The sequence below is a fragment of the Muntiacus reevesi genome, chromosome 12 (assembly GCF_963930625.1).
Source record: "Muntiacus reevesi chromosome 12, mMunRee1.1, whole genome shotgun sequence".
Taxonomy (NCBI): Eukaryota; Metazoa; Chordata; class Mammalia; order Artiodactyla; family Cervidae; genus Muntiacus; species Muntiacus reevesi.
In genome coordinates this window covers 18802898-18828856 of record NC_089260.1, presented here as the reverse complement: position 1 = coordinate 18828856, position 25959 = coordinate 18802898, and the positions used below count along the sequence as shown (strand labels likewise).

The 25959-nt window shown below is 38.1% G+C and overlaps 1 protein-coding gene across 7 annotated transcripts in view; it reads left to right on the top strand.

Moving 5' to 3' along the window:
- The window catches only part of UBR5 (ubiquitin protein ligase E3 component n-recognin 5), a 136221-nt gene that overhangs the window by 34817 nt on the left and 75445 nt on the right, over positions 1-25959 (top strand). For all 7 annotated transcript variants that reach the window (XM_065903431.1, XM_065903429.1, XM_065903433.1 and 4 more), the window contains exons 2-6: positions 13452-13496; positions 14059-14140; positions 14692-14768; positions 15469-15588; positions 25335-25524. In XM_065903431.1, the coding sequence (XP_065759503.1) occupies positions 13452-13496; positions 14059-14140; positions 14692-14768; positions 15469-15588; positions 25335-25524 (514 nt within the window). The remainder of the gene's footprint in view (positions 1-13451; positions 13497-14058; positions 14141-14691; positions 14769-15468; positions 15589-25334; positions 25525-25959) is intronic.

Sequence of the window (25959 nt, the reverse complement as noted above, 5' to 3'; positions counted from 1 at the left end):
ATCAATTTCAGTCACTTATATTCAGGTGAGTTGCACACAGACTTTTATGTGTACTTTTACTTGCTGTTGGCTCACCTTCTCTCTTCCCTTTGTTTCCAGCTTCCTTTTGGCCCCTTCAGTACATTCCTTTATACCAACCAGAATTACACTGTGGAGGAGGGAAAGATGGAGGGGGAAAGAAGACTGTTCACTAAGGGGAGGGATTAGGTGAGGATGCCTGGTTTACAGTACCAAGTGGTTTTCTTGTCTGGTAAACTCTTTCTGGGGATGATTCTCAAAGAAAGAGTTTAGACAAATTCTTCAGAGTATTGTAAGACCATGTGAATTAGGGTGGAGCCTCCATAGGTTTATTTTGTAGGACAGTATTCCTTAGTGTGTTTTAAAAATCCTAGTCTCATACTATTGTTCTCATAGCAGAAAAGCTAAAATCTTTTAAGAATGACTGAAAAGAATTTAAGAAGCTATGAATTCACCATTGTGAGGCAGTGTAGGACTTAGCGCAGGGATATGAACGTGTACTCTTTTGTTCAGCCACCCATCCATCAGCGCACAGAAGGGTTTTACTCTGTGTCGGGTGCTGGGGGTTTAGAATTTAGTGAAAACATGGTTCTTGCCTTTGTAGAGTTTCAGGCTTGGAGAAGGAAATGGCAATCCACTCCAGTATTCTTGACTGGAGAATTCCATGGACAGAGGAGCCTGGAGAGCTATAGTCCGTGGGGTCGCAAAGAGTCGGACACGACTGAGGGACTAACACACAGGCTGTTAGTTCAGTTCAGTCGCTCAGTTGTGTCCGACTCTTTGCGACCCCACGGACTGCAGCATGTCAGGCTTCCCTGTCCATCACCAACTCCCAGAGCTTACTCAAACTCGTGTCCACTGAGTCGATGATGCCATCCAATCATCTCATCCTCTGTCATCCCCTTTTCCTCCCACCTTCAATCTTTTCCCAGTATCAGGGTCTTTTCAAATGAGTCAGTTCTTCGCATCAGGTGGCCAGAGTATTGGAGTTTCAGCTTCAACATCAGTCCTTCCAATGAATATTCAGGACTGATTTCCTTTAGGATGGACTGGTTGGATCTCCTTGCAGTCCAAGGGACTCTCAAGAGTTTTCTCCAACACCACAGTTCAAAAGCATAAATTCTGCGGTGCTCAGCTTGTGTTGTAGTCCAACTCTCACATCCATGCATGACTAGGGGAAAAACCATAACTTTGACTAGATGGACCTTTGTTGGCATAGTAATGTCTCTGCTTTTTAATATGCTGTCTAGGTTGGTCATAACTTTTCTTTCAAGAAGCAAACATCTTTTAATTTCATGGCTGCAGTCACCATCTGCAGTGATTCTGGAGCCCAGAAAAATAAAGTCTGTCACTGTTTCTGATGTTTCCCCGTCTATTTGCTGTGAAGTGATGGGACCAGATGCCATGGTCTTAGTTTTCTGAATGTTGAGTTTTAAGCCAACTTTTTCACTCTCCTCTTTCACTTTCATCAAGAGTGCTTCTTTCATCAAGTGCTTCTTCGCTTTCTGCCATAAGGGTGGTGTCATCTGCATATCTGAGGTTATTGATATTTCTCCCAGCAATCTTGATTCCAGCTTGTGCTTCATCCAGTTCATTTCTCATGATGTATTCTACATATAACACATAGACTGGGAAAGAGACAGATATTTCACCAAACAAGTAGTTATACAGTATATGTACGGTGGAGGAAGTATGCCCCACGGGGGTCAGAAGAATATCGAGTATAGCCTGGAGTGAAAGATGAGTTAAGGTTTCCCACAGGTTCTTTCAGCCAACCCTTGAGGGGTTAGTAGCTATAGATGTATAGAGGTCAGCGGAGTATAGTTTATTCTGGGCTAAAGGAATGGGTGTGTACAAAAAAAAAGAAAGGAGCTCCCTGGTGGTCTAGTGGTTGGGATTCTGCGCTTCTGCTGTTGTAGCCTGGCTTCTGTCTCTGGTCGGGGAACTCTCATAAGGTACACGGTGTGCCAGAAGGAAAAAGAAAGAGTAGTTTGTGAATATAATCTGGTTAAGAACTTGGGAGCGCATAGTGATAGCTGGAGTTTGCAGTGCTCTGGAGGTGTTAGGAGGTGAGACCGGAAGTAGTAGGGGAGAGAAGAGAAGGAACCTCTTGCTCTTTGACATAAAAGCCCAGGCGCAGGGTACAGAGAGTTACAGTGTGCCTACAGATTTCTGGTTCCAGGAATTCCCAGGTTTATTTGTCATTCCCTGGTTCTTCGGGTTCCTACCAGATCTCCAGATTCAAATTGGGCCTGGTTTAATTTGGCAACCGGTTCAAGCTAGAAGTTGGCTGATTGGAAGCAGCAATCTATAGAGCAAGCTATCCAAGGATGAACATTATCATTATAATGGCTGCCATTTATTGAGCATTTAAGTGCTTGGCTCTTTCCAGGGTACATTACAAAATGACCTTTAATCCTTACAGCAGCACTACCGAACAAGGGTTGATGTTCATTTAACAGAGCAAGAACCTTTCCATGCTCTGGGAGGTTAAAGTAAGCTTGCCCAAGGTTGCAGAACCAGTTAATGGAAGAGATGTAATTGAACCCATGTTGGTTTGTCTGACGGCCCCTTCTTTCCCTGCCACCTGCTGCCCCTCAGGACTACAGGATGGCTCCTGGGGCAGACGGAATGGCAGCTCAAGAATGTCCAGTGACCGTTTCAGAGGCAGTGAAACTACTCCTTCATCTTCAATGTTAAAAGGGCAACAGGAAGCCATCCCATTATCTGTCATTTAAAGAAGCTTTCCTGGGTCTAATGGCATCAGGATCCTTGGTCAGGAACCTAACCACCTGATAGTCTTGTTTTGTGGAAAAATCACGTTTAATCATAGGTTTATAGCTCTATTTAAAAAACTTGAGTACCTTGCCAAACAGTAGTATTTATATTACGAAGTGCATTAGTTATCTCATGAGATATTTGATTTGTATGTGGAGTTAAAATGGGGTTTGTAACAGTTCGAATACATTATATGCATTTGGCAGATACTTTATTGAATGATGTTGCAGTTATTCAGAATGTGGATATAGCATAAGAGTGAAGAAAAACCAAGACTTTTCTCTTAAAATTTTGGCTGGATGCTGCTGGAAGCACTAAAGAAGTCTTCTTACACAAGTTTGACTCTTGTATGTATGTATAGTCTTACTGTTGAGAAATTGAAATATTAGGTGAGACAAAGACACAGGAAATTATAAAGAAGAATTAATGTGTAAAGGCCAAATCTTTATCTTTTCCTACCAAATTTCTTGTTCATTTGGCTTGTGTATTTCCGTTTTCCTGTTTTGAATGGAGCTGAAAATAATGTGGATGGTTTTGCTTTAAAGGAAAATGACTCATTTTCTTGTGCTAGTTTCTCAGAGATGTGTTTATCTTTCGAATGGCACAGTAGTTTGGGAATTTGGTCTCCTTTTAGTTTTATTATGAAAAATGTTATTTATGGCACTATATAGGAATTTCTAACTAGAATATTCTCCCAGGTTAAGGGAAGAAATTATCTGTAAGTATAATGTCTTTTTCTTTGTTGTAGTTGCAGAGTATTTCTGTAATGTGGGGTTTTCTCATCTTAGTTGTATAGAAATGTTTGAACTGTTTCAACTGAAAACCATTTTAGGAGTAAGAATTAAATTTCCCACTTAAAATTTGTATTTATCTGGAAACTTCTTTTTTTTTTTTTTGATCTTGAATCTATCTTTAGGTTGAATGTCTTGTGTTTGTTTATTTACGGTAAAATGAACACATTATATAAACAGGCATTCCTTTTCTCCATAAGCACAAAGTGTATAGAAATCCTACCTATAACTGGTTACTCGGGAAGCTGACAGATGGGTTTTTTTTTCCCTCTATAAAAGCCATCATTTGGGTGATTTGGAGTCTTTTAAAAGTCAGGGGACTTCCCTGGTGGTCTAGCGGCTAAGACTGCTCCCAGTGCAGGGGGCTGGGTTCAATCCCTGGTCAGGGAACTGGATCCCATGTGCCACAACTAAGATCTGGTGCAGCCAAAAAAAAAAAAAAGTTAGGTGTTTGCTACCTGGCACCATTTTCCTTGGTAGGCAAAAAAGAGAAAAGTCAATTCAAATCTAAAGAAAATGTGGCTAAGACTTACGTCTAAGCAAAGATATTTTATGGATCAAAGTACAAGCTGAGATTTGCATTATAAAACTGAACAGATTACTCTTCACAAGGAAATACCCTCTTTTAGAGGGTGGGAGGAATAATCTGTAGCAGTAGTCTCAAATGCAAATGTCCGGGTGCGAGGCAGGTAAGGGCACCTCTCGTCACCACCAGTCAGTAGAAGCTTGGTTGTTAGATCTCACTTTTCAAGAGAAGCTAGAAATCTGAATATGTCTGAAATTTTCCAGCTTTAATGTTGGCCAAGTTCTTTAACAGTCTTTTAAAATGCCATGTGATTCAATATCTTGTGTACACCTGTAGGCTGGTAATTTGTGACTTAAACTTAAGGACTTCCCCCTCCCCACCCCTTTTACTGATTGACTATAGCTTTTGCATGTAAATCTTAGAAGTTCTTTCTGATCCTTTCCTCTACTGTCTCACCTTCCTTCATTGAAATAAGTTTAGTACTCTTGAGAAGTTTAATGCTATCAGGGAGGCAGGGTTACATTTTTCATATGCTTTATGCTGCATTACCGTATCATTTTACATCTAGAGAATCATGCATGGATACATTTATTCTGAGTGAAAAATAGGCCAGTGGATTTTTTTAAAATTAATTGATTAATTTTTGACTCTGCTGGCTCTTTTTTGCTGCACGGGCTTTTCTCTGGTTGCGTCAATCAGGGGCTACTCTCTAGTTGCAGTGCGCAGGCTTCTCATTATATTAGCTTCTCTTGTGGAGCACGGCCTCTAGGGTGCCAGCTTCAGTAGTGGTTGCTCGCGGGCTTAATTGCTCAGCAACATGTGCGCGTGTGCTGATCCCCGGTCAGGGATGGAACCCTGCATTGGCAGGCGGGTTCTGTACCATTGAGCCACCGGGAAGCCCCTGGATTTTAGTTTTAACAGTATTAAGAGCTCATAAATAGTGTTTCAGACCCTCCATTGTAACCAGCCTTTTAGAAACTATCACTTGTTGAGTTTTGGTGTAGTTTTGGTGTAGTGATTTTTTTTTTTCTCTGTATGTATTGTTTAAATACCTGTACTGCTTCTCTCATTATCCACCCCCAGCCCCCAGTTCCTGAGAAATTTTTTTTTTTTTTAATTTTTATTTTTCATTTATTTTTTCAGTGGGTTTTGTCATACATTGATATGAATCAGCCATAGAGTTACACGTATTCCCCATCCTGATCCCCCCTCCCACCTCCCTCTCCACCCGATTCCTCTGGGTGCACCAGGCCCGAGCACTTGACTCATGCCTCCCACCTGGGCTGGTGATCTGTTTCACCATAGATAATATACATGCTGTTCTTTCGAAACATCCCACCCTCACCTTCTCCCACAGAGTTCAAAAGTTTCTGAGAAATTTTGAAGCTAGGAATGCATGATCAGGGTTAAATTCAGGTAGAAGCAGTACAGAACGAATTTTTAAAAACTGTATCTGAAAATTGAATGTCTTGAAGTCACACTTCAGACATACAGCAAGAGAGTCTTTCATAATCACAGAGATGAAGGGGATCAGCCCTAAAGTGCTTCTTGTTTGGGACAGGGCAACCCTGATTCCTCTGAGCTCTTCTCAGGCCCACAGGTCAAGGTAGCTCCTAAAATTTTAAGTCACAACACAGTGGGCAGGTAGACTGAAAGACTTAAATCTCCTTCACCCATAAACAAATCCACAGTGCAGCAAGAGGAGGAGACTGAGTTATCCCTTCCGTCTTAACATCCAAAACTCCCTCAAGGGGTTCCCCTTGAGCAGGTGGCCTGCTCCAGGGCTGTGTGAAAGGGACTTGGGGTTGGGATACCCACTGTACAGGATTGAAGAAGCTAACTCCAGACTTTCAGTTTGCTGGTGGGGGTGGGAATGTACTTATTAAATACTGGCACAAGTAAATGACCGTCTCAAAATGCTCTCCGCACCTTTGCCGAAAGTACATTCTTTTCTCCCAGTTACAGTCCTGCTGCCAGGCAGGACCACCATGTAATAGCTTGAATTTATTGTTATTGTTGATAATGTGAACAGTTGGCATGCAAGAAAGCATTTCAGTGTGTTGTGGTGTGGTACAATACTTGTATAAAAGAACTGTTGTGGAGGGACTCCCAATGCTCAGGGAAGTGTGTGATGATACAGTGCAAAGACCATGTTCTATGGTTGGAGGAAGGTTTGACTCCTCTCTCTGCCATCAATCTGGTAACAGCCATTGTTACAAAAGAAAAAAAGAAAAAAGTACGTTTTGATTGCTTCTTGAATTTTAAGCTTTAGAGAGTTTGCCTGTGGAGAAATGCCAGAAATATTCCTACAGTATTTCTTCTACAAAAAGATAACCTGGGTGCATTTAAGTTTTGGCAGTACCTGCCTTCTCTGATGTGGATGACAGGTGTTCCTTAAGATATTTTCTGTAGGAATCTTATGATTTAGTGTTGTAAGTAGCCTTTCACTGACTCACTGTTGTTTCTTCATGTGGATTATTAAGCCCTATATTCCAAAATAAAATTATATGGATAGGTAAAAGTTTTATTTCCATGAATGGATATCTAGAGAGTGGAGTGAGGTCACTTTAAAGGTAGTTTGCTAATATGATTAGTGGGTAACTGGTGAGCTATCAGATGTTTTCACTGTGTTAACTGGTCTGTTAATGAGTTAATATGGGCAACTGTCCTAAAAAAATCTGTATATTCATACTTTGCTTGCTTGTTCTAAACTTCAATTTGAGGTGAAATACCTGAGGAGTAGTTTTGTTTAGTTTAAGATCAGGAATATTTTCTGCTCCTGAAATGTATTGTAACAAGTATTATTGTATATTTTTCACTGTTGGAAAGAAATGGAAGAGTGGGGAAATACTTGGTTAAGTTTTATCTCTGCTTAAAGTCTGAAGCCAGTTTAGATCAAAACACAAATGAGTGTAGAGTGTCAAGTAGACCATAAAGGGTCCTATATGAGGCAGAAGCTGTAGGTTTATGTAGGAAGAAAATTAGAGCTACCAGAAAAATTCATGGAGAGGAGGTAGTGTTTGAGCTGGGCCTGAAGAAATAAGAATGAGACTAGAGGAAATATATGGGCGGCAGAAGAATTATGCCACTTCCTACCATTAAAGTGAGTACTGATAAGTGTGAAACGTGGATAGGTATACCTGGTCTTACAGTTCCAGGTAAAGGAAAAACATCATCTTGTAGAAGGTGGACTGAGGGAAATATATGCTGGAGAATTGGAGCCTTTTAGGGGTCCAGATACACCTAAATTTTTTACATTTAGAAATGTAACTAGGAATCTAGTAGGTTTCATTCGTCTTGGGGCTGTGTTTATTGAACAGGTGGTGGGGGATTCAGGATGAGGGCAGAGAATTATAAAACTGAAGTCCCTACATTAAGTGCTACTGTCAGTTGTGGGTCGTAGAAATTAAAATGTTAAATTTGGGGGAGATGAGACAGAAATTGTAGGGAATTTCAAGAGCAACTATGAAATGTTACCTTCTAGCAGGTATTGTTATGCTTATTTCTCTTTTAATACTAGTTTGCTGTTACTTTACCTTGGTGCTTGAAAAATTTCCAGCCTGTGGATCTGTAAATCTGTCTATAAATCTGAAGGAGTAGAATAGATTATTGAATCGGAATACAGAATAAATCTTTGGTGTCAGAATACTAAGGGTTGTCAGAAACATACTGCTAACCTATCCATTGTGTGTTACAGCCACCTTACAAAGACTTTCCTGCCTGTCTCCAAATGAGATTAAATGCTGAGTTATGAGGTTATTTTGTAATGTTATGCTGTGTTCTTAAAACTGTCTCCTGTCACAATCACATGTAAAGATTTATTCTGAAATGGAATTTGGTGAGCTCTAAGGTGGGCTTCCCTGGTAACTTAGCGGTAAAGAATCTACCTGCAGTGCAGGAGACTGCCTGCAATGCAAGAGATGTGGTTTTGATCCCTGGATTCAGAAGATTCCTTGGAGAAGGAAATGGCAACCTGCTCTAGTATTCTTGACTGGGAAATCCCATGGACAAGGGAACCTGGCGGGCTACAGTCCATGGGGTTGCAAGAGTCATGCTCAACTTAGCAACTACACTACCACCACCAGGGTGGCTTATCTTTTCTTTTAAAAACAGAAAACTTGTGTTAATATTACAATGGGAAGAAGTACAGAAATGCAAAGAAATAGAGGAAACAATAGAATCGAAAAGCTAGAGATCTCTTCAAGAAAATTAGAGATACCAAGGGAATATTTCATGCAAAGATGGGCTCAATAAAGGACAGAAATGGTATGGACCTGACAGAAACAGAAGATATTAAGAAGAGGTGGCAAGAATACACAGAAGAACTGTACAAAAAAGATCTTCATGACCCAGTTAATCACGATGATGTGATCTCTCACCTAGAGCCAGACATCCTGGAATGTGAAGTCAAGTGGGCCTTGTATCACTACTTGCATCAAGTGGGAAGCATCACTACGAAAAAAGCTAGTGGAGGTGTTGGAATTCCAGTTGAGCTATTTCAAATCCTGTAAGATGATGCTGTGAAAGTGCTGCACTCAATATGTCAGCAAATTTGGAAAACTCAGCAGTGGCCACAGGACTGGGAAAGGTCAGTTTTCATTCCAATCCCAAAGAAAGGAAATGCCAAAGAATGCTCAAACTACCACACAATTGCACGCATCTCACACGTTAGTGAAGTAGTGCTCAAAGTTCCCCAAGCCAGGCTTCAGCAATACATGAACCATGAACTTCCAGATGTTCAAGCTGGTTTTAGAAAAGGCAGAGGAACCAGAGATCAAATTGCCAATGTCCATTGAATCATCGAAAAAGCAAGAGAGTTCCAGAAAAACATCTATTTCTGCTTTATTGACCATGCCAAAGCATTTCATTGTGTGGATCACAATAAACTGTGGAAAATTTTTCAAGAGATGGGAATACCAGACCACCTGACCTGCCTCTTGAGAAACCTGTATGCAGGTCAGGAAGCAACAATTAGAACTGGACATGGAGCAACATACTGGTTTCAAATCGGGAAAGGAGTACATCAAGGCTGTATATTGTCACCCTGCTTATTTAACTTATATGCAGAGTACATCATGAGAAACGCTGGGCTGGAAGAAGCACAAGCTGGAGTCAAGATTGCCAGGAGAAATATCAATAACCTCAGATATGCAGATGACACCACCCTTATGGCAGAAAGTGGAGAAGAACTAAAGAGCCTCTTGATGAAAGTGAAAGAGGAGAGTGAAAAAGTTAGCTTAAAACTCAACATTCAGAAAACTAAAATCATGGTATCCAGTCCCATCACTTCATGGCAAATAGATGGGAAATAGTGGAAACAGTGAAAGATTTTATTTTCTTGGGCTCCAAAACCACTGCAGATGGTGATTGTAGCCTTGAAATTAAAAGAGGCTTACTCCTTGGAAGGAAAATTATGACCAACTAAACAGCATAGTAAAAAGCAGAGACATTACTTTGCCAACAAAGGTCCGTCTAGTCAAGGCTATGGTTTTTCCAGTGGTCATGTATAGATGTGAGAGTTGGACTATAAAGAAAGCTGAGCGCTGAAAAATTGATGCTTTTGAACTGTGGTGTTGGAGAAGACTCCTGAGAGTCCCTTGGACTGCAAGGTCATCCAACCAGTCCATCCTAAAGGAGATGAGTTCTGGGTGTTCATTGGAAGGACTGATGCTGAAGCTGAAACTCCAGTACTTCGGCCACCTGATGCGAAGAGCTGACTCATTTGAAAAGACCCTGATGCTGGGAAAGATTGAGGGCCGGAGGAGAAGTGCACGACAGAGGATGAGATGGTTGGATGGTATCACTGACTCAATGGACATGAGTTTGGGTAGACTCCAGCAGTTGGTGATGGACAGGGAGGCCTGGCGTGCTGCAGTTCACGGGGTCACAAAGAGTCAGACACAACTGAGCGACTGAACTGAATAGTTAATAACTTTAAGCATTGTAAGGTTTTGGAGGAAGATCCGTTAATGTAGATGAGTGCCTGATAATTTTGGCCAAACATTCAGTAACTTAGTAAATTTAAATGAATGTGATCAGTGACCTGCAGTAATTCTGGGTTTTGCATGTCTGCCCAGGACTCTATAATGTTAAGGGGAACAAAGTATTCATTATTTTATAGTTAGTACTTTTTTTTTTTTTTGCTTTGAATATTTCTTTGTTACTGTTATCTGGGATCCATGTAGAAAAAGGTGTATGGGGCCAATTTAATTATAATAACTATCTTGAAATTTAGATAAATGATATATATTTTCTATAAATTTGGGGAATTGAATTTAAGAAATTAAACAAATTTGATATTTAGAGACACATTCTTAAGTGTCTATGTAAAATCAATTTGTATATGAAAATTTCAGATGGGTAAGATGAAATTGAATGTGACAGTAAATGCTGTTTCACTATAAGCATTAACATAAATATTTTCTACTGATATATTTGCTTTTCATACATTCTTAACAGTTTCTGGACTAAAAAGAGCTAGAGAGGGCTGATTAGTCTTTTTTCACATACATGAGACCGAGAACTTAATGGGCTCGTTAGTGGTAGAAGCTGGGAGTAAAACCTGAATTTCTTGCCATGCAGTGGGTATCATTTTCAGTACAAATGGGTGTACATTTCAGATACAGTTAGGAGTCCACTGTGATTTTTGATAATAGAAAATTTTTTGTCTGTAACCATTTCTTCTATCCCCTTCCTAATGTGAAATTTACTTTTGAGTTCTTGAATTGTTGCTTTATTTTTCTCTTTACTTCTAGCATTTTGATATCCTCAAACCCTACTTTAGTTTTATACATACTACCTGCAGTGGTATTTGGAGCCATGAAAGCATCATTTAATTCTTAATCTCAGTTGTCCAGTTTTGAGAACACTTTGACAAATTTTATTCTCCCCTCACTCCCCTATTCTTTGTGAAAACTCTGGAGACAGTGTTGGATTAAGAAAAAAGGAATGGAAATGAGGGGTTTAGTTGTATGCTGGTGAACAGGTATCTTTTGACAGTGTGACTACTATGGCTTTTGGGAAGTAAAGCTTTCCTTGGCCTTATCTCACAGTCTGTCTGCTCTGTTGTCTGGTGAAGAGTTTTATATGTGGCTCAGAGTAAATGTGGGCTGAGGCGAGTGAGAGCTCCTGCCTCCCTGCTGGGTCTTCTCAAAGCTGTGGTTATTGCCTAGAACGGAGCCTCCCAGTTTATTTTCTTCTCCCCATTTTCTAGTCAGCCTTCTTCCAGAGCTCATGAGTTCCACAGTGCATTACTCTTCTGGTGTTTTCTCTCGGAGCACAGATATGTGCATTGTAAATGAGCAGACTGAGATTTGGTAAAAAATGCTTGACTTTAAAGGACTGAAGAAAACATTTTTTGTTAATGAAAGACTAGAAAAATGAAAATTATTTTATTGAGAGCCAAATCACAGATGATCAGACGCTTTTCTTTGGGAGTGAAAATTAAATATGACATCATTCGAAAGTTACTTTTGCTTGAAAGTGTTAGTCGCTCAGTCATGTCCAGCTCTTTGCGACCCCCATGGGCTTTAGCCCACCAGATTCCTCTGTCCATGGAGTTCTCCAGGCAAGAATATTGGAGTGGTTGCCATTTCCTTCTCCAGGGGATCTTCCCAACCCAGGAATTGAACCCTCATCTCTTATGTCTCTTGCATTGGCAGGCGAGTTCCCAGGCGCCACCTGGGAAGCCGTATTTTTGCTTAGGAATATGATTTAGTGTTGGACATTTGCTTATACTTAGAGGAGGGCATGGCACCCCACTCCAGTATTCTTACCTGGAGAATCCCATGGACAGAGGAGCCTGGGGGCTCCAGTCCATAGGGTTGCAAAGAGTCGAACATGACTGAAGCTGTTTAGCACAGCACCATTTGCTTACAAACATTTTAGTGTTTCAGAGATGCTCCTTGTAAAGAACAGGATAGAACTTTACCAGATAAAGTTGAACGACAGTTGGTACCTAGTAGAATCTCTTATCGGAATAATTAGCTTATTTGCCCACATGCTGTATGATTTGTGGTAGCTTTTAAATCCTAAACTAGCTTTAAGTATGTTTAATTTTGAGTATGTATACCACTTTCATCAGTTGTTAGTATGAATGACTGAAATTTGATTTTATGTATTTTTGTCACTCTTTACAAAGCAAACTTTATGAAATTTCCTATTGATTTACTGTTCTGTTTTTTCCCGTTTTCTAAAATTCTCAGTTTATTTTTAAAAGAATAATTTCTGAAAATTATTTTTCAGTTATTATTAATAATAATAAAACAATTACTGTTTTCAAAGATCAGGCATTTGTTTAGGTAACAATAGAACTGAACTCTTAAAATCTCTACATTTGATTATATCTTTATATTATAAAATGACTTCGTTAGGTTGACAGAAGTACCTAATTTAAATGAATATTACAGTACTTTATATGAACTCAAGACTGTTTCTTTGAGAGAAACAGCAAAATGGTGATAAATAACATGAGTTAATATCTTTGTTAGATAGCCCTTTGAGATTTTTCTAAGCATATTCAATAACTCTTAAAAATGTCAGTTGTTATCCTTGTTTTAAGATACGGTCACTAAGGTTTTGTTTTTTTTTAAGCAACTCCACCAGAACATGAACCTGGGCACCAAGGTTTTAATTTGTACAATTGTGTGTCACAAGGCCCTTCTTCAAGAACTTTTGAGACTATTCTCACCTTAAGTCAGTTTGGCTTTTGGATTGTTTCTGCCTCGTTATATTAAATTCTTTTAACAGTCACATGCTTTCCAAATAGTTTCATTTTGTGGTATATCTGTACCTTCAAGAATCTCTTTCATCATACGTAGTACAGTGTTTGAAAAATTGGCTTTCCATTGGACATTGATTCAATTGCCAGTTCTGCTGCTGGTTTGTTAAAATCTGGAAGCCTGTTTCCTCTTCTGTAAAATAAGATGATGATTGAAGTTACAAATGAGGTGGTGAGGGAAAGCAACTGCAGGGTTGACTTATGACTTTTTTAGAGACAGAACTTAAAGATAATATACAAATCATTTTTGCCTTAGTAAATTTTTTGTGGTGGTACGATGGTAAAGAATCCAGTTACCAGTGCAGGAGACCCAGAGACATGGGTTCAGTTCCTGGGTCAGGAAGATCCCCTGAAGAAGGAAATGGCAACCCACTCCAGTATTCTTGCCTGGAGAATCCCATGGACAGAGGATCCTGGCGGGCTACAGTCCATGGGGTCACAAAAGAGTCGGACATGACTGAACGCACACACACACTGTTAGAGATCTCCAAATGAGAACTCTTTTGTTTACAGAGGCTCTGTATGTGTTGTTGATTCATGTTTTGTTTTGTTTTTAAAGGTTACGAGAAGTTTCAGAGAAACTGAACAAATACAATTTAAACAGGTAAGAGTTTTAAAATATTTTACATGTCCTGAAGAGAATAGCTTTTTTTTAAAAAACAAAAACTAGGAAAACGCACTCATGTTTAGGTAGCAACTATGAAGAATATTTTAGTCTAGCTGTCAGCTTTTTATGAGTGAATTCATTTGAATTATAGTTTGTGTTCATACTGATTTTTAAAAACTCTGCCATACCAAAGAGCTATAATGACTATAGATAATATATTTCAATTATTGCTTTAAAATATATAAATATTAGTTTTTAAAAAATGAGTTTTGCCAGCAATTCTTTTGTAAATTGAAAAAACCCTCAAGGGTGTATTTGCCATTTAAAAAATAATTTTCTTATTTAAGTACATTGTGGCTTTTCATCATAATGATAGGGTGTTATTGTTTTCATTATATATATTTGTTCATTATCTGTACACACACATACACACACTCACACATACATATGATGTGTGAGTGTATGTGTATACCATGTAATAAAAGTTTCTAGTAAATACTATGACTTTGGAGGAAAAAGAAATAATAACTTTCCTTGCATATTTTTCTTTATTCCCCAGCCATCCCCCTTTGAATGTATTGGAGCAGGCTACTATTAAACAGTGTGTGGTGGGACCAAATCACGCTGCCTTCCTTCTTGAGGTAAATTGTTTACTCTTAAGGTAGAGAAGTGAAAATGAGTGTTAAAATCCAACTGTGCATCATCACGTGTCTTCCTTTTGGAAGGAACGAAGGAAAAAGCACTTTCTTACAATAGTTATTTCAGAGCTCACCCGGTTCCATTTCCTTATTGTATAAATTCTCTGGCCCAGAGAAAGTGTAAATGATTTACTAGAGCTTGAAACTAGTTAGAGAATGGAGAAGTTCCTGATATCCAGTTATTTCCTTACTCTGAATTCTGTTAGATTGAGATATTATACATTATCTTTACTGGTTTCATGGTAACGCATGATATCCAGTTATTTCCTTACTTTGAATTCTGTTAGATTGAGATATTTTACATTATCTTTACTGGTTTCATGGTAACGCATATAAAACATACTTCCCTGGCTTCAGTATGAGTGCCTTCTGGAAGGGAGCTTATTTTTTGGCTTTTTGAATTGACAGTGATAGGTACATAATCTGTTTGTTGAATAAACTCAAGTTTTAATGCACATTTTTACTTGGGAAAGTTCTATTTTCTTTGCTTCTAGGATGGTAGAGTTTGCAGGATTGGTTTTTCAGTACAGCCAGACCGATTGGAATTGGGTAAACCTGACAATAATGATGGGTAAGACATTCTGTCCCTTCTATTTAATAAATAATTTAATTCTTAAAGGCATAATATTCCGTCTGTGTTTTGATTTGGGGAGCGTTCAAGTTAAAAACCATTGTTGAAAACCATATGCTTAAAGTAGAATGCAGTGGTTACTTTGTAGTTTGATTTTAATTTTTATGCAAGCAGTGATTTATAGCTAAAATATTCACATTAAAAGTAGCAGAGGAATCAATGATCACTTAACAGAATAGGTTGCCAGAAATATGATATGTATTTGGTAGGTTCCAAGTCAGATCTGCTCTTTGAGTGAACTGCCTATTGAGATCATGTTTTTCCTCCCTTAATATTCCCAAATCAGGTAACTCAATTTGAAATTGATGAAGTCTTTAAAGTTTTGGTCTTTATAAAGGATGACATGTAAAAAAGATTGCTAGATAATGCATGACGGCTTTCAGTTGACTGCTTCTGAGGAAAGTGTGATTACTTTAAAAGATCTAAGGAACAATTTGTTTGCAGCTAAACCATGAAAAGTTTCAGACAGGAGCTGGATTGTTACCAGATTACAAATTGTTAGAATTGCTCTTTGTTCTGAAGTGTCCATCTCATTGAGAGTCATCAGAATTGTTAAGCTGATATTTTATGTAGTGAAGCCTAGAATTCCTAGGCATTTGGGGACTTTTCTGTGATTTTTCTACCTCTTGTTTTTTCCCAGGTCAAAGTTGAGTAGCAGCTCTGGGGCAGGGAGGACGTCGAGACCTGGTAGGACAAGTGACTCCCCGTGGTTTCTCTCAGGTTCTGAGACTCTGGGCAGGCTGGCTGGCAACACCCTGGGGTAAGTTGTGGCCGGATGATGCATCCACTGGTCTGTAAGTGCTGTCACTGCGAGTGGTCTCAGTGTTACCTAGTGACGAAGCCAGGGAACTCTGGGCAGGGTCTCCGTTTGTTCAGAATGAACCACCATGACTTAAAAATGTCCACATAGGCTAATTACTGTTAACCTAGGTTTTTGATCATTTAAAAATGTATAGTGGCTATGTGCATTTATGTCATCTATGTTTTTAAAATTTCAGTTATATTATCTTTGGTCTTATTCTTGATTAATTCTTGTGTAAAAAATTTCTAGCATTTCTTTCTAATATCCAAATCTGATAGTTCTTTCTGAATGAATTTAGTGAGGCTTGAAACTATTATGTAACTAAATTTTACTGCCTTTAATGAAATCATTTTTACTTTAAAGAAATTATTGTGGTATACTTGACATATAACAGTTGCAGGTGCACAACATAACAATTCAATATTTGCGTGTTACATGTATACAAATATTTATGGCCCTTGAACAACGTGGGATTTAGGGCGCAGTTTTGATCCTGTACAGTCAAAAATCCACTTGTAACTTCTGACTCCTTCAAAATTAACTACTAATAGCCTCTTGTTGACTGGCAACCTTAGGGTTAGCATAAACAGTTCATTAATATGTACTTTGTATGTTATATGTATTATATTCCATATTCTTATAATAAAGTAAGATAGAAAAAATAAAACATTGAGGAAAAAAATACATTTACAGTACTGTTCCTATCAATACTGTAAGTTTGTACCATCTTTTGCAAAATGAATTGTCTCTCCTTACCTTTGTCTGTATTTTCCTATATGATACAAAACTCCAGATGGTATACTTATTACTAACACTAGACATCAAAAATGAAAAGATGATGTGAAAGGGAGATTGATATTTATTGTATTTACAGATACAGTGATTGATGCATTGATAGTGAAGAAGCAGCAGTATGGTTACTTCATGGTAGCCTAACTTAAACACTAATGAATGAATGATTATAAAAACTTGATGGCATGTAGTGTTACAGTCATATTTATCATATGGTATTAGAGACGTTCATTTAAAAGAAACTACTTACCTGTGATGATAGACTGAAACGCAGTTTCTCCCATTAAGAGAAAGAGAAGCATACTGTATGGTAATGTAATTCTACGAAAGCAAAGTTGTAACACAGTAAGAAAACTGTCATTGAGCAACCAACAGTAAGAAAACGAACATTATCAGTTTTATGTTAACTATCACTCACCTTTTGCCTATGTAAGCATAGGCTGTTACCTACAGATGTTTTATGTGTTCATGACATAACTTGTTCTTAGCTTTTTTGGAGTTTTTCCGGGCTTTGTGGTTCATCTGTGAGTTTTTAAAATTCCTGTTAGTCCCCCCACCAAAAAAAATTTCAATATATTTATTGAAAAAAAGTATTATATAAGGGAAGCCACACAGTTAAAAGTCTCTGCTGTTCAAGGGTCAACTGTAATGTGAAATGAAACAGTCAATTTAACACCCATCACCAAATCTGGTTACAAATTTTTTTCTTGTGATGAGGACTTTAGAGATCTCCTCTCTTATCAGCTTTCAAATATACAGTACCTTGCTGTACATTTTATCTCTGTGATATTTATTTTATAACTGAAAGTTTGTGCCTTATTTTTACTTTTAAAATTATTTGTAAAATATTTACTTTTTACACTGCTGCTGCTAAGTCATTTCAGTTGTGTCCGACTCTTGGCGACCCCATGGGCTGCAGCCCACCAGGCTCCTCTGCCCGTGGGATTTTCCAGGCAAGAGTACTGGAGTGGGGTGCCATTGCCTTCTCTGACTTTTTACACTGCTGCTGCTGCTAAGTCACTTCAGTCGTGTCCGACTCTGTGCGACCCCATAGACAGCAGCCCACCAGGCTCCCCCGTCCCTGGGATTCTCCAGGCAAGAATACTGGAGTGGGTTGCCATTTCCTTCTCCAATGCATGAAAGTGAAAAGTGAAAGTGAAGTCACTCAGTCATGTCTGACTCCTAGTGACCCCATGGACTGCAGGCTACCAGACTCCTCCATCCATGGGATTTTCCAGGCAAGAGTACTGGAGAAGCCATTTCCTTCTCCAACTTTTTACACTAGATACTCTTAATTCCATTTTCTCTAAAGCTGATATGCTGTCGAACTAAAAGAATTATATACAAATTCCAAGCCAGATGGCTTTATTCATTTTATACCTTGATTTCTGAATAGCTGTATCTTCTGAAATTACCCATTTAGTGGTTGCTGCTGCTGCTGCTGTCGCTTCAGTTGTGTCCGACTCTGTGCGACCCCATAGATGGCAGCCCACCAGGTTCCCCTGTCCCTGGGATTCTCCAGGCAAGAATACTGGAGTGGTTTGCCATTTCCTTCTCCAGTGCATGAAAGTGAAAGTGAAAGTGAAGTGGCTCAGTCGTGTTCGACTTTTTGCGACCCCATGGACTGTAGCCCACTAGGCTCCTCTGTCCACGGGATTTTCCAGGCAAGAGTACTGGAGTGGCTGCCATTTCCTTCTCCCATTTAGTGGCTAGATAATGCCAAATCAGTGGTGTTAGCATATGTATTCAAAGGCTAATCAGAGAAATAAAAGCAATTTAAATTGTTTCAAAATATAATTAAGGAGAGGAAGATGGTTTTAAACATTTGACTCTTTTGGTAAAGTCAGATTTAAAAGTTGAGATCCCATTTTATCTGATAAACTTGCAAAATGTTTGATTTTATTTAAGAAAGCATGCTATTATGTATCATACTGTGTCAAACTTTACCTGTTTAAAGATTAAAATTTAGTTCTTTTTTTAGTTGAGGGGTTGTCAATTGTAGCTTACAGGCTAAATCTGTCCTGACTGCCTCCTGTTTTCATTGAGACAGCTATACTTGATACTTACTTAACTCTGTGGTTGCTTTTGTGCTAAAATGGCAGAGATGAGTTGTCATGACAAAGACTGGTGAGCCTATAAAACCTAAATAAATGATTATTTTTCTGCACTTTACAGTTTGCTGATCCCTGCTTTAGTTTATTCATTTACATAGTGGCATTTGTTCCTAATGCTGTACTCTTTATTTCTAAATTTAACTTTTCATTTGAAAATTATTTGACTTTTAAAAATTGCAAGATTTCACCCAGCTTCCCCAAATGTTAATGTTCTACATAATCATAGTACAGTTATCCACATCAGGAAATTAACAGTGACCAATGCTTAATCTGTGGAGTTTGTTCAGACTTCATCACCTGTCCCACGAGTACCATTTCTTTGCTCTGGGATTCAATCCAGGATCCTTTGGTGCTTCTGTTGTCATGTTTCTGTAGCTTCCTCTACTCTGAGACAGTTTCTCAATCTTTCCAGACCTTGATGAGTTTGGAAACTGGTTATTTTGTAGAATGTTTGCATTTGTCTCTTATTTCCTCATGATTAAACCCAAGTGAGACATTTTTTTAAAAGTCTTTAGTTTTTAAGAGTGGTTTTCTAGTTCACAGCAAAAATGAGAAGGTACTGACTGTACAGGGATTTTCATATTCCCCCTGACCTCATGTATAATCTCCCTTGTTATCAGTACTCCCCACCAGAGTGGTCCATTTGTTACAGCTGATGAACCTACACCGGCACATCATCATCCACAGTCCGTAGTCTTTACATGAGAGTCCACTCTGGGTGTTGTACCTTCTCTGGGTTTGGATAAGTTTATAATGACATGCATCTTTCATTACAGCATCATATAGAGTAGTTTCACTGTCCTAAAAATCCACTGATCTTTTTACCATCTCCATAGTTTTGTCTTTTTCAGAATGTCGTATAGTTGGAATCATACAATATTTAGCCTTTCCAGATTGGCTTCTTTCACTTAGTAGTATGCATTTAAGGTTCCTTCATGTCTTTTCATGGCTTGATAGCTCATTTGTTTTTAGCGCTGAATAGTGTTTCATTGTATAGATGTATCATAGTTGATTTACATATTTACCTGCTAAAGGACATCTTGGTTGCTTTCAAATTTTGGCAGTTATGAGTAAAGGTGTGTGCTGATTTTTGTGTGGATATAGGTTTTCTGCTCCTTTGGATTAAACACCAAGGAGCACAATTGCTGCATTTGGTGTTCTGGATTTTGGTCATTCTAATAGGTGTGTAGCGTTGGCTTGTTTTTTTAAATTCACATTTGCTTGATGATATATGAAGCATCTTTTCGTATGCTTATCTGCCCAATGTAGCTGTTCTCTGGTGAGGTTTCTTTTAAGGTCTTTGGCTCATTTTTCCATCAGATTGTTGATATATTTTGGATAACCGTTCTTTAATCAGATAATGTCTTTTGCAGTTATTTTCTCCCAGTCTGTAACTTGTCTTTCATTATCTTGACAGAATCATTTATAGTGCCAAAGTTTTTGACTTTAATGAAGGCTAGCTTATCAGTTATTTCTTTTATTGTGCCTTTGGTGTCATATCTAAAAAGTCATTGCCAAACCCAGGATTGTCTAGATTTCTTCTCTGCTATCTTCTCGGAGTTTTATAGTTTTGCATTTTACATTTAGGTCTGTGATCTGGTTTAATTTTTCTGAAGGTCTGTGTCTTTTTTCCATGTGGATGTCCAGTTGTCCAGCAATGATTGAATCGACTGTCTTTGCTGCTTTGTATTGCCTTTGCTCCTTTGACAAATATCAGTATTTATGTATTTATAGGGATCTGTCTCTGAGCTCTTTATGCTGTACAGTTGGTCTGTTTGTTTTTTCTCCAGTAGCACACTGTCTTGATTACTGTTGCTTTATAGTAAGTCTTTGAAAGTTGATTAGGGTCCAGTAACTCAAAAGAACTTTGTTCTTCAGTATTGTGCTGGCTATTTAGATCTTTTGCCTTTCCCTATACATTTTAGAATCAGTTTGTTGATATCCACAAAAAACATGATACAGTTTTGATTGGAATTACAGATGATGCATTTTTGGCAAGAATACCACAGAAGTGATGATGTGATCTTCTCTTTGCATCGTATGTGGAGGCACATGATATTGACTTGTCTCATTACCGTGATGGTTATCCCTGACCTGTTAGTTAAAGTGATGTTTGCCAAGCTTCTCAAGTATAAAGTTACTATTAATATTTCCCCCTTTGTAATAATGTATTTTGTGGGGAGATGGGCTTCCGTGGTGGCTCAGCTGGATACTTCCTGACTATGTAAATAGTCCATTTTCCATCATACTTTAGCTCATTAACTTTAGCATCCATTGATAATTTCTTCCTTTATTACTGTGGTGTTGACCAAGTAGTCCTTTTTAAAATATGTTTTTATTATTTCTTTTACACTCATTAATTGAAATTTGACTGTAAGGAAGAACTTTTCCTCCTCCCCCATTTCTTTTTTATTCTATTCTGTTACTGTTGAGTTATTTATGTTATTATGGTCTCATGGATATTTGTTTTATTTTATGGTTTATAATCCATTGCTGTTTATGTTGTTTAAATTATCCTTGATTTAAATTCTCTTCTCTTTATACATAAAGCTTGGATATAACCAATCATAAGAGACTGCGTGACAAGATGACTGAAGAAAGTAGTGGGATTTTATGTCTTTGGTGACAAAATGCATGACAGAGATGATCATCAAGGGGTACATTTGAACTAGAATAAAACCTTAGTAGACCTGCTCCAAAAGAAGGTTAAGGCTAATTTTAAGACTTTAGAAAGCAGGGAGAATCTTTAGTTTTTGTTTTCTGTTACTCATGCTTGATTGTATTCCTTTTTTGAATCATGTTTTTCTAAACCTGCCCCACCCCAACAGACTCTGTGTTTTAGCATTGGGTTCATGATTGCAAGTCTGAAAAGCGTCAGTCCCCACTGACTAAGCCATATTTTGTAGATGTCGACAAAATGTAAGCAAGCACTTAAAGGCTGATTGTTTCTATTGGCCCGTATAAAATGTTTCTCAGTGTGTTGATGGAGAAATTGTAGCCAGTATTCTGTAAATTAAGAAATTTTAAAGTCAAAAATGTTATCCTTCATAATAAATTTTCTTTCTCTGAGTTGTATAGTTCGCCCCTCCTCACATTCCTGTGTTGATTATAGTAAACTTTAAAGAAGCATGCTCTTTATTAGAGAATCTAGAACAGACAGGTGCAGTCATATATGAAAGACTGTGTCCCTGCAGACCTTGGTCCCCAGCCCCTTCCTTCAGAGTCCTGGCTTGTTCTCTTTGGGTTCATAGAGGTGTTGTGAATTAGGTGGTCTCTGTTTGAGAACTACATTTGAAAGATTTTGGGATAATTAATAGTTTTTCTCTGCTGTCAGTGTGGGTAATTGAGAGTTGATCGTGTATTATGACTGATCATTCTTAGGACTACGTAACAGTCAATGTTTCTAGGACTTTTAATGTTTTTTCCTTGGGGGTTTTGCTAATTGGCAGTGTGCTAAGGCTTTCTAGCTGCTGTTTTTTTTTCTCTTTCATAATTACTCAAATTTATCCTGGGAGATATTTCAAAAATCTCCAGGATATTTTTGTTAAGCTCATTTTAGTTGGGCAAGAACACCAACTTTGAAGGGGAAGAACACCAACTTTGTTTGGAGAAAGAGAGTGTGTGTTTAAAGAATGTTTAAAATGGAAATATTAGTATCTAAAGTCTCTTTATTCATTGTTTGTTATCACCCATTTTTAAAGGAGGCAGCTAAACAGCTGATGTTACCATAGGAGTCTACAGGGCCATTGTTACCAAATGCAAACCTCCATTACTCTCCCATCCCCTGTGCTTTAAATCTTAAGAAAAGCTACAAACTTGTTTTTTTTATGGGAAATCTTCTGACTTAAGTATTGAAAATAGTTGATAATTCCATGGAAATAAATGTGCACATATGCACAGGCACACACATAGCTATCTAGTGTGTGACGTGTGTTTGTATGCATTTATATATGTATATATTCTTTTAAATAAGCTTCATATTTTACAGAGGTAGTACTGAGAATTCTTGTATGCTCCATACCCAGTTTTCACTATTAACATGTAACATAAGCCTGGTACACTTTTTATAATTAATGTATGTTGATACATTATCATCAGCTGAAGGCTGTAGGTTGTTCACATTCCCTCATTTTTTTCTTAATGTCCTCTTTTTGTTCCAGGATCCCATCCAGGATACCACAGTGGATTTAGTTGTCATTTCTCTTTAGGCTTTTCTTGATTGTGACAGTTTCTCAGACTTTTCTTGTTTTTGATGCTGTACATTTCTTTAAATTAGCCAAGTATATGGACAAGACTTACCCATGAATATTAAGATTGTTATCCCATGGGTATTAAGATTGCAAACTGTGGATTAATTCCATACTATGCATGATTTTCTCAGTTGATTGAAGTCACTTTGTGTATCTTGAGTATTATATATTTTGAGTATTACATAATGGGGTCAAATTGTAGGATTAATTTGATGAGCGAGGTGTGGATAGTAGAAACTGGTTTTTACATTATTTTTGAGTTTAATATTAAAAATATTTATATCTGACTATATATATATATATATATATATATATATACAGAGAGAGAGAGCGCGCGCTCACTATAATCATAGACAAAGAAAGGATTCCAGTACTTTTCTTTTGAGATAAACCTCTATTAATGTATACTTAGTCAAATGCCTTGGTCTTTCTCTGGACAGCAAGCTGGATAGAGGAATGTTTACCATCAGTTGAGGTAGGAAGTCTAGTAGGTTGCTTGGATTCTAACAGAAGAAATCCTGCACTGTGGGTGTGAGTAGGAAAATGTGGTATTCTCCATAATAACAGGCAAGCCAGAGATATTTTGACTTTTGTCTTTCAGCTAACCTCAGTTGAGGTTTTGTGTAACAGAGATTGCAAATTGGCCTTATAACTTACTGTTCAAACTGGGAAATTTGGGAGTGAAAATAGTAATAGGCTCAGACAGTACACTGACTCTGGTGTTATCTCAGGCAAACTGGGGACATAACAGTTACACTAATTAAATCTTTTCACTCTAGTGTGGTTCCTACTGTTTTCACGTTGAGATAATAAATTTAGCTTTTGACTGTTAAAAACTTCTACAAGAGTAGTTCCATCTGACTTAATTTTGAGAGCTTACAGGAAACCATGAAGTAGAAATGCTGATTTAATACTTTATTTTAATATCTATGTGTACCTTTCATTGATCCTATATTATCTTCTGTTGCATAATTGTCACAAAGCATATAAGTTGAAAACATGTCTGTTTTCTAGAACATAGCTTTTTTTGGGTAACACATGACTTTATATTTTTAGAATCATGTTTAGAACTAAAACACATTACGTGAAATTTATCATCTTTATGATTATAACTGCACACCTCAGTTAGTATTGAATATAGTCATATTGTTGTGAAGGAAGTCTCCATAACTTTTTCATCTTGTAAAAGTGAAACTTTATATCCATTAAACAGCTCCCTCTACCCTTCTCCCTAGCATCTGGCAGCCACCATTCTACTTTCTGTTTCTCTGAATTTGACTACTTTGGATACCATTTGTGTTTTTGTGATTGGCTTAATTTCACTTGGCTTGATATCTTCAAAGTTAACCTGTGTTGTAGCACGTGTCAGGATTCCCTCCCATTTTAACGCTGAATAATACTACAGTATGTGTGTATGCCGCATGTTGTTTGACCGTTCATTCCTCACTGGATGTCAGGTTGCTTGTACCCGTTGGCTCTTATGGGTAGTGCTGCTTTGAACATGGGTCCATAGATATCCCTTTGAGACTCCATTTTCAATTCTTGTGGATATATACCTAGAAATGCAACTGCTGAGTCATATATGATGGTTCTGTTTTTAATTTTTTAAGAAACTTTGTACTTTTTCATAGCATTGCACCATTTTATAGTCTTACCAACAGTGCCTGAGGGTTCCAGTTTCTGTACATCCTGGCTAACCCTTGTAGTTTCTATTTTTTCCTCATGGTAGCCATTCTAATGGGTGTGAGGTGATATGTTATAGTTTTGATTTGCATTTCTCTCATGGTTAGTGATGCTGAACTTATGCTTATTTGGCCATCGGTGTATTATGTTTGGAAAAATGTCTGTTCACATTCTCGGCCCATTTTTTAAGTCAGGTTATTTGACTTTTTTTGTTGTTGTTGTTGAGTGTAGGAGCTCTTTATATATTCTGGATATCAACCTTTTATTAGATACATGATTTACAAATATTTTCTTCCATTCTGTACGTTGCTTCCTCACTCTTCATTATGTCCTTTGAGGCATAAAATCCACTGGGATTTTGCTAGGGCTTGTGATAAATTTGTAGATTACCTTAAGCAGTCTGGACATTTTAAAAATATTAAATCTTCCAAGCCATGGACACAGGTGTCTTTCCATTTATTTGTGTCTTTAAAATTTAAGCTTTGAATTTTACTCTTTGCATTACAGACTGTTGGTAGTTATGTCCGATAGGTCATTCATGCAAAGAGGAAGTGTATTATAACTCATTTTAGAGTTGTGTCTAGAAATGCTAGGTATGTGGTTCTTTTAAAAGTCATTTTAAAAAATGCAGATGTGTGGTATTTATCTTTAAAAAGTGAGTTTATATTTAAGCATTAAAAAAATTAGAACAGTGTTATTTTAAAGCTCACTTTACTATCTTGTTCTGTCAAAATACTACTGTAACATACCATGTCAATTAGAAAAATAGCTTTTGTCATGTCCTAAGAGAATGAAAATGAGACCTGGAGCAATCTTTCTGAATGATTATTTAAAATGCTAATTCTACAAATTCTCCAATATTTAGAAGTCGCTGGAGTTCTGGAGTGGGTGGAAGTGGAGGAGGATCCTCTGGTAGGTCATCAGCTGGAGCGCGAGATTCTCGCCGACAGACTCGAGTAATTCGAACGGGACGGGATCGAGGATCTGGGCTTCTGGGCAGCCAGCCCCAGCCAGTTATCCCAGCATCTGTGATTCCAGAGGAGCTGATTTCACAGGTATGGATCCTGTGGAACACTTAACATAAGAGAGCAGGACAGGGTGAAGTTTAAATATAGTGGGCTGCAGCCATGATTTATGGTAGCCTATCCCTTTTCCAGGGCATCTTCCCAACCCAGGGATCAAACCCAGGTCTCCTGTATTGCAGGTAGATTCTTTACCAGCTGAGCCACAAGAAAAGAAAGAAAGTGAACTCGCTCAGTCGTGTCCGACTCTTTGCGACCCCGTGGACTGTAGCCTACCAGGCTTCTCTATCCATGGGATTTCCCAGGCAAGGGTACTGGAGTGGGTTCCCATTTCCTTCTCCAGGGGATCTTCCTGACCCAGGAATCGAACCCGGGTCTCCTGACATTCCAGGCAGACGCTTTACCCTCTGAGCCACTAGAAAAGCTCAGCTGAGTCACAAGGGAAGCCCAAATATAGTGGGCTGTAGC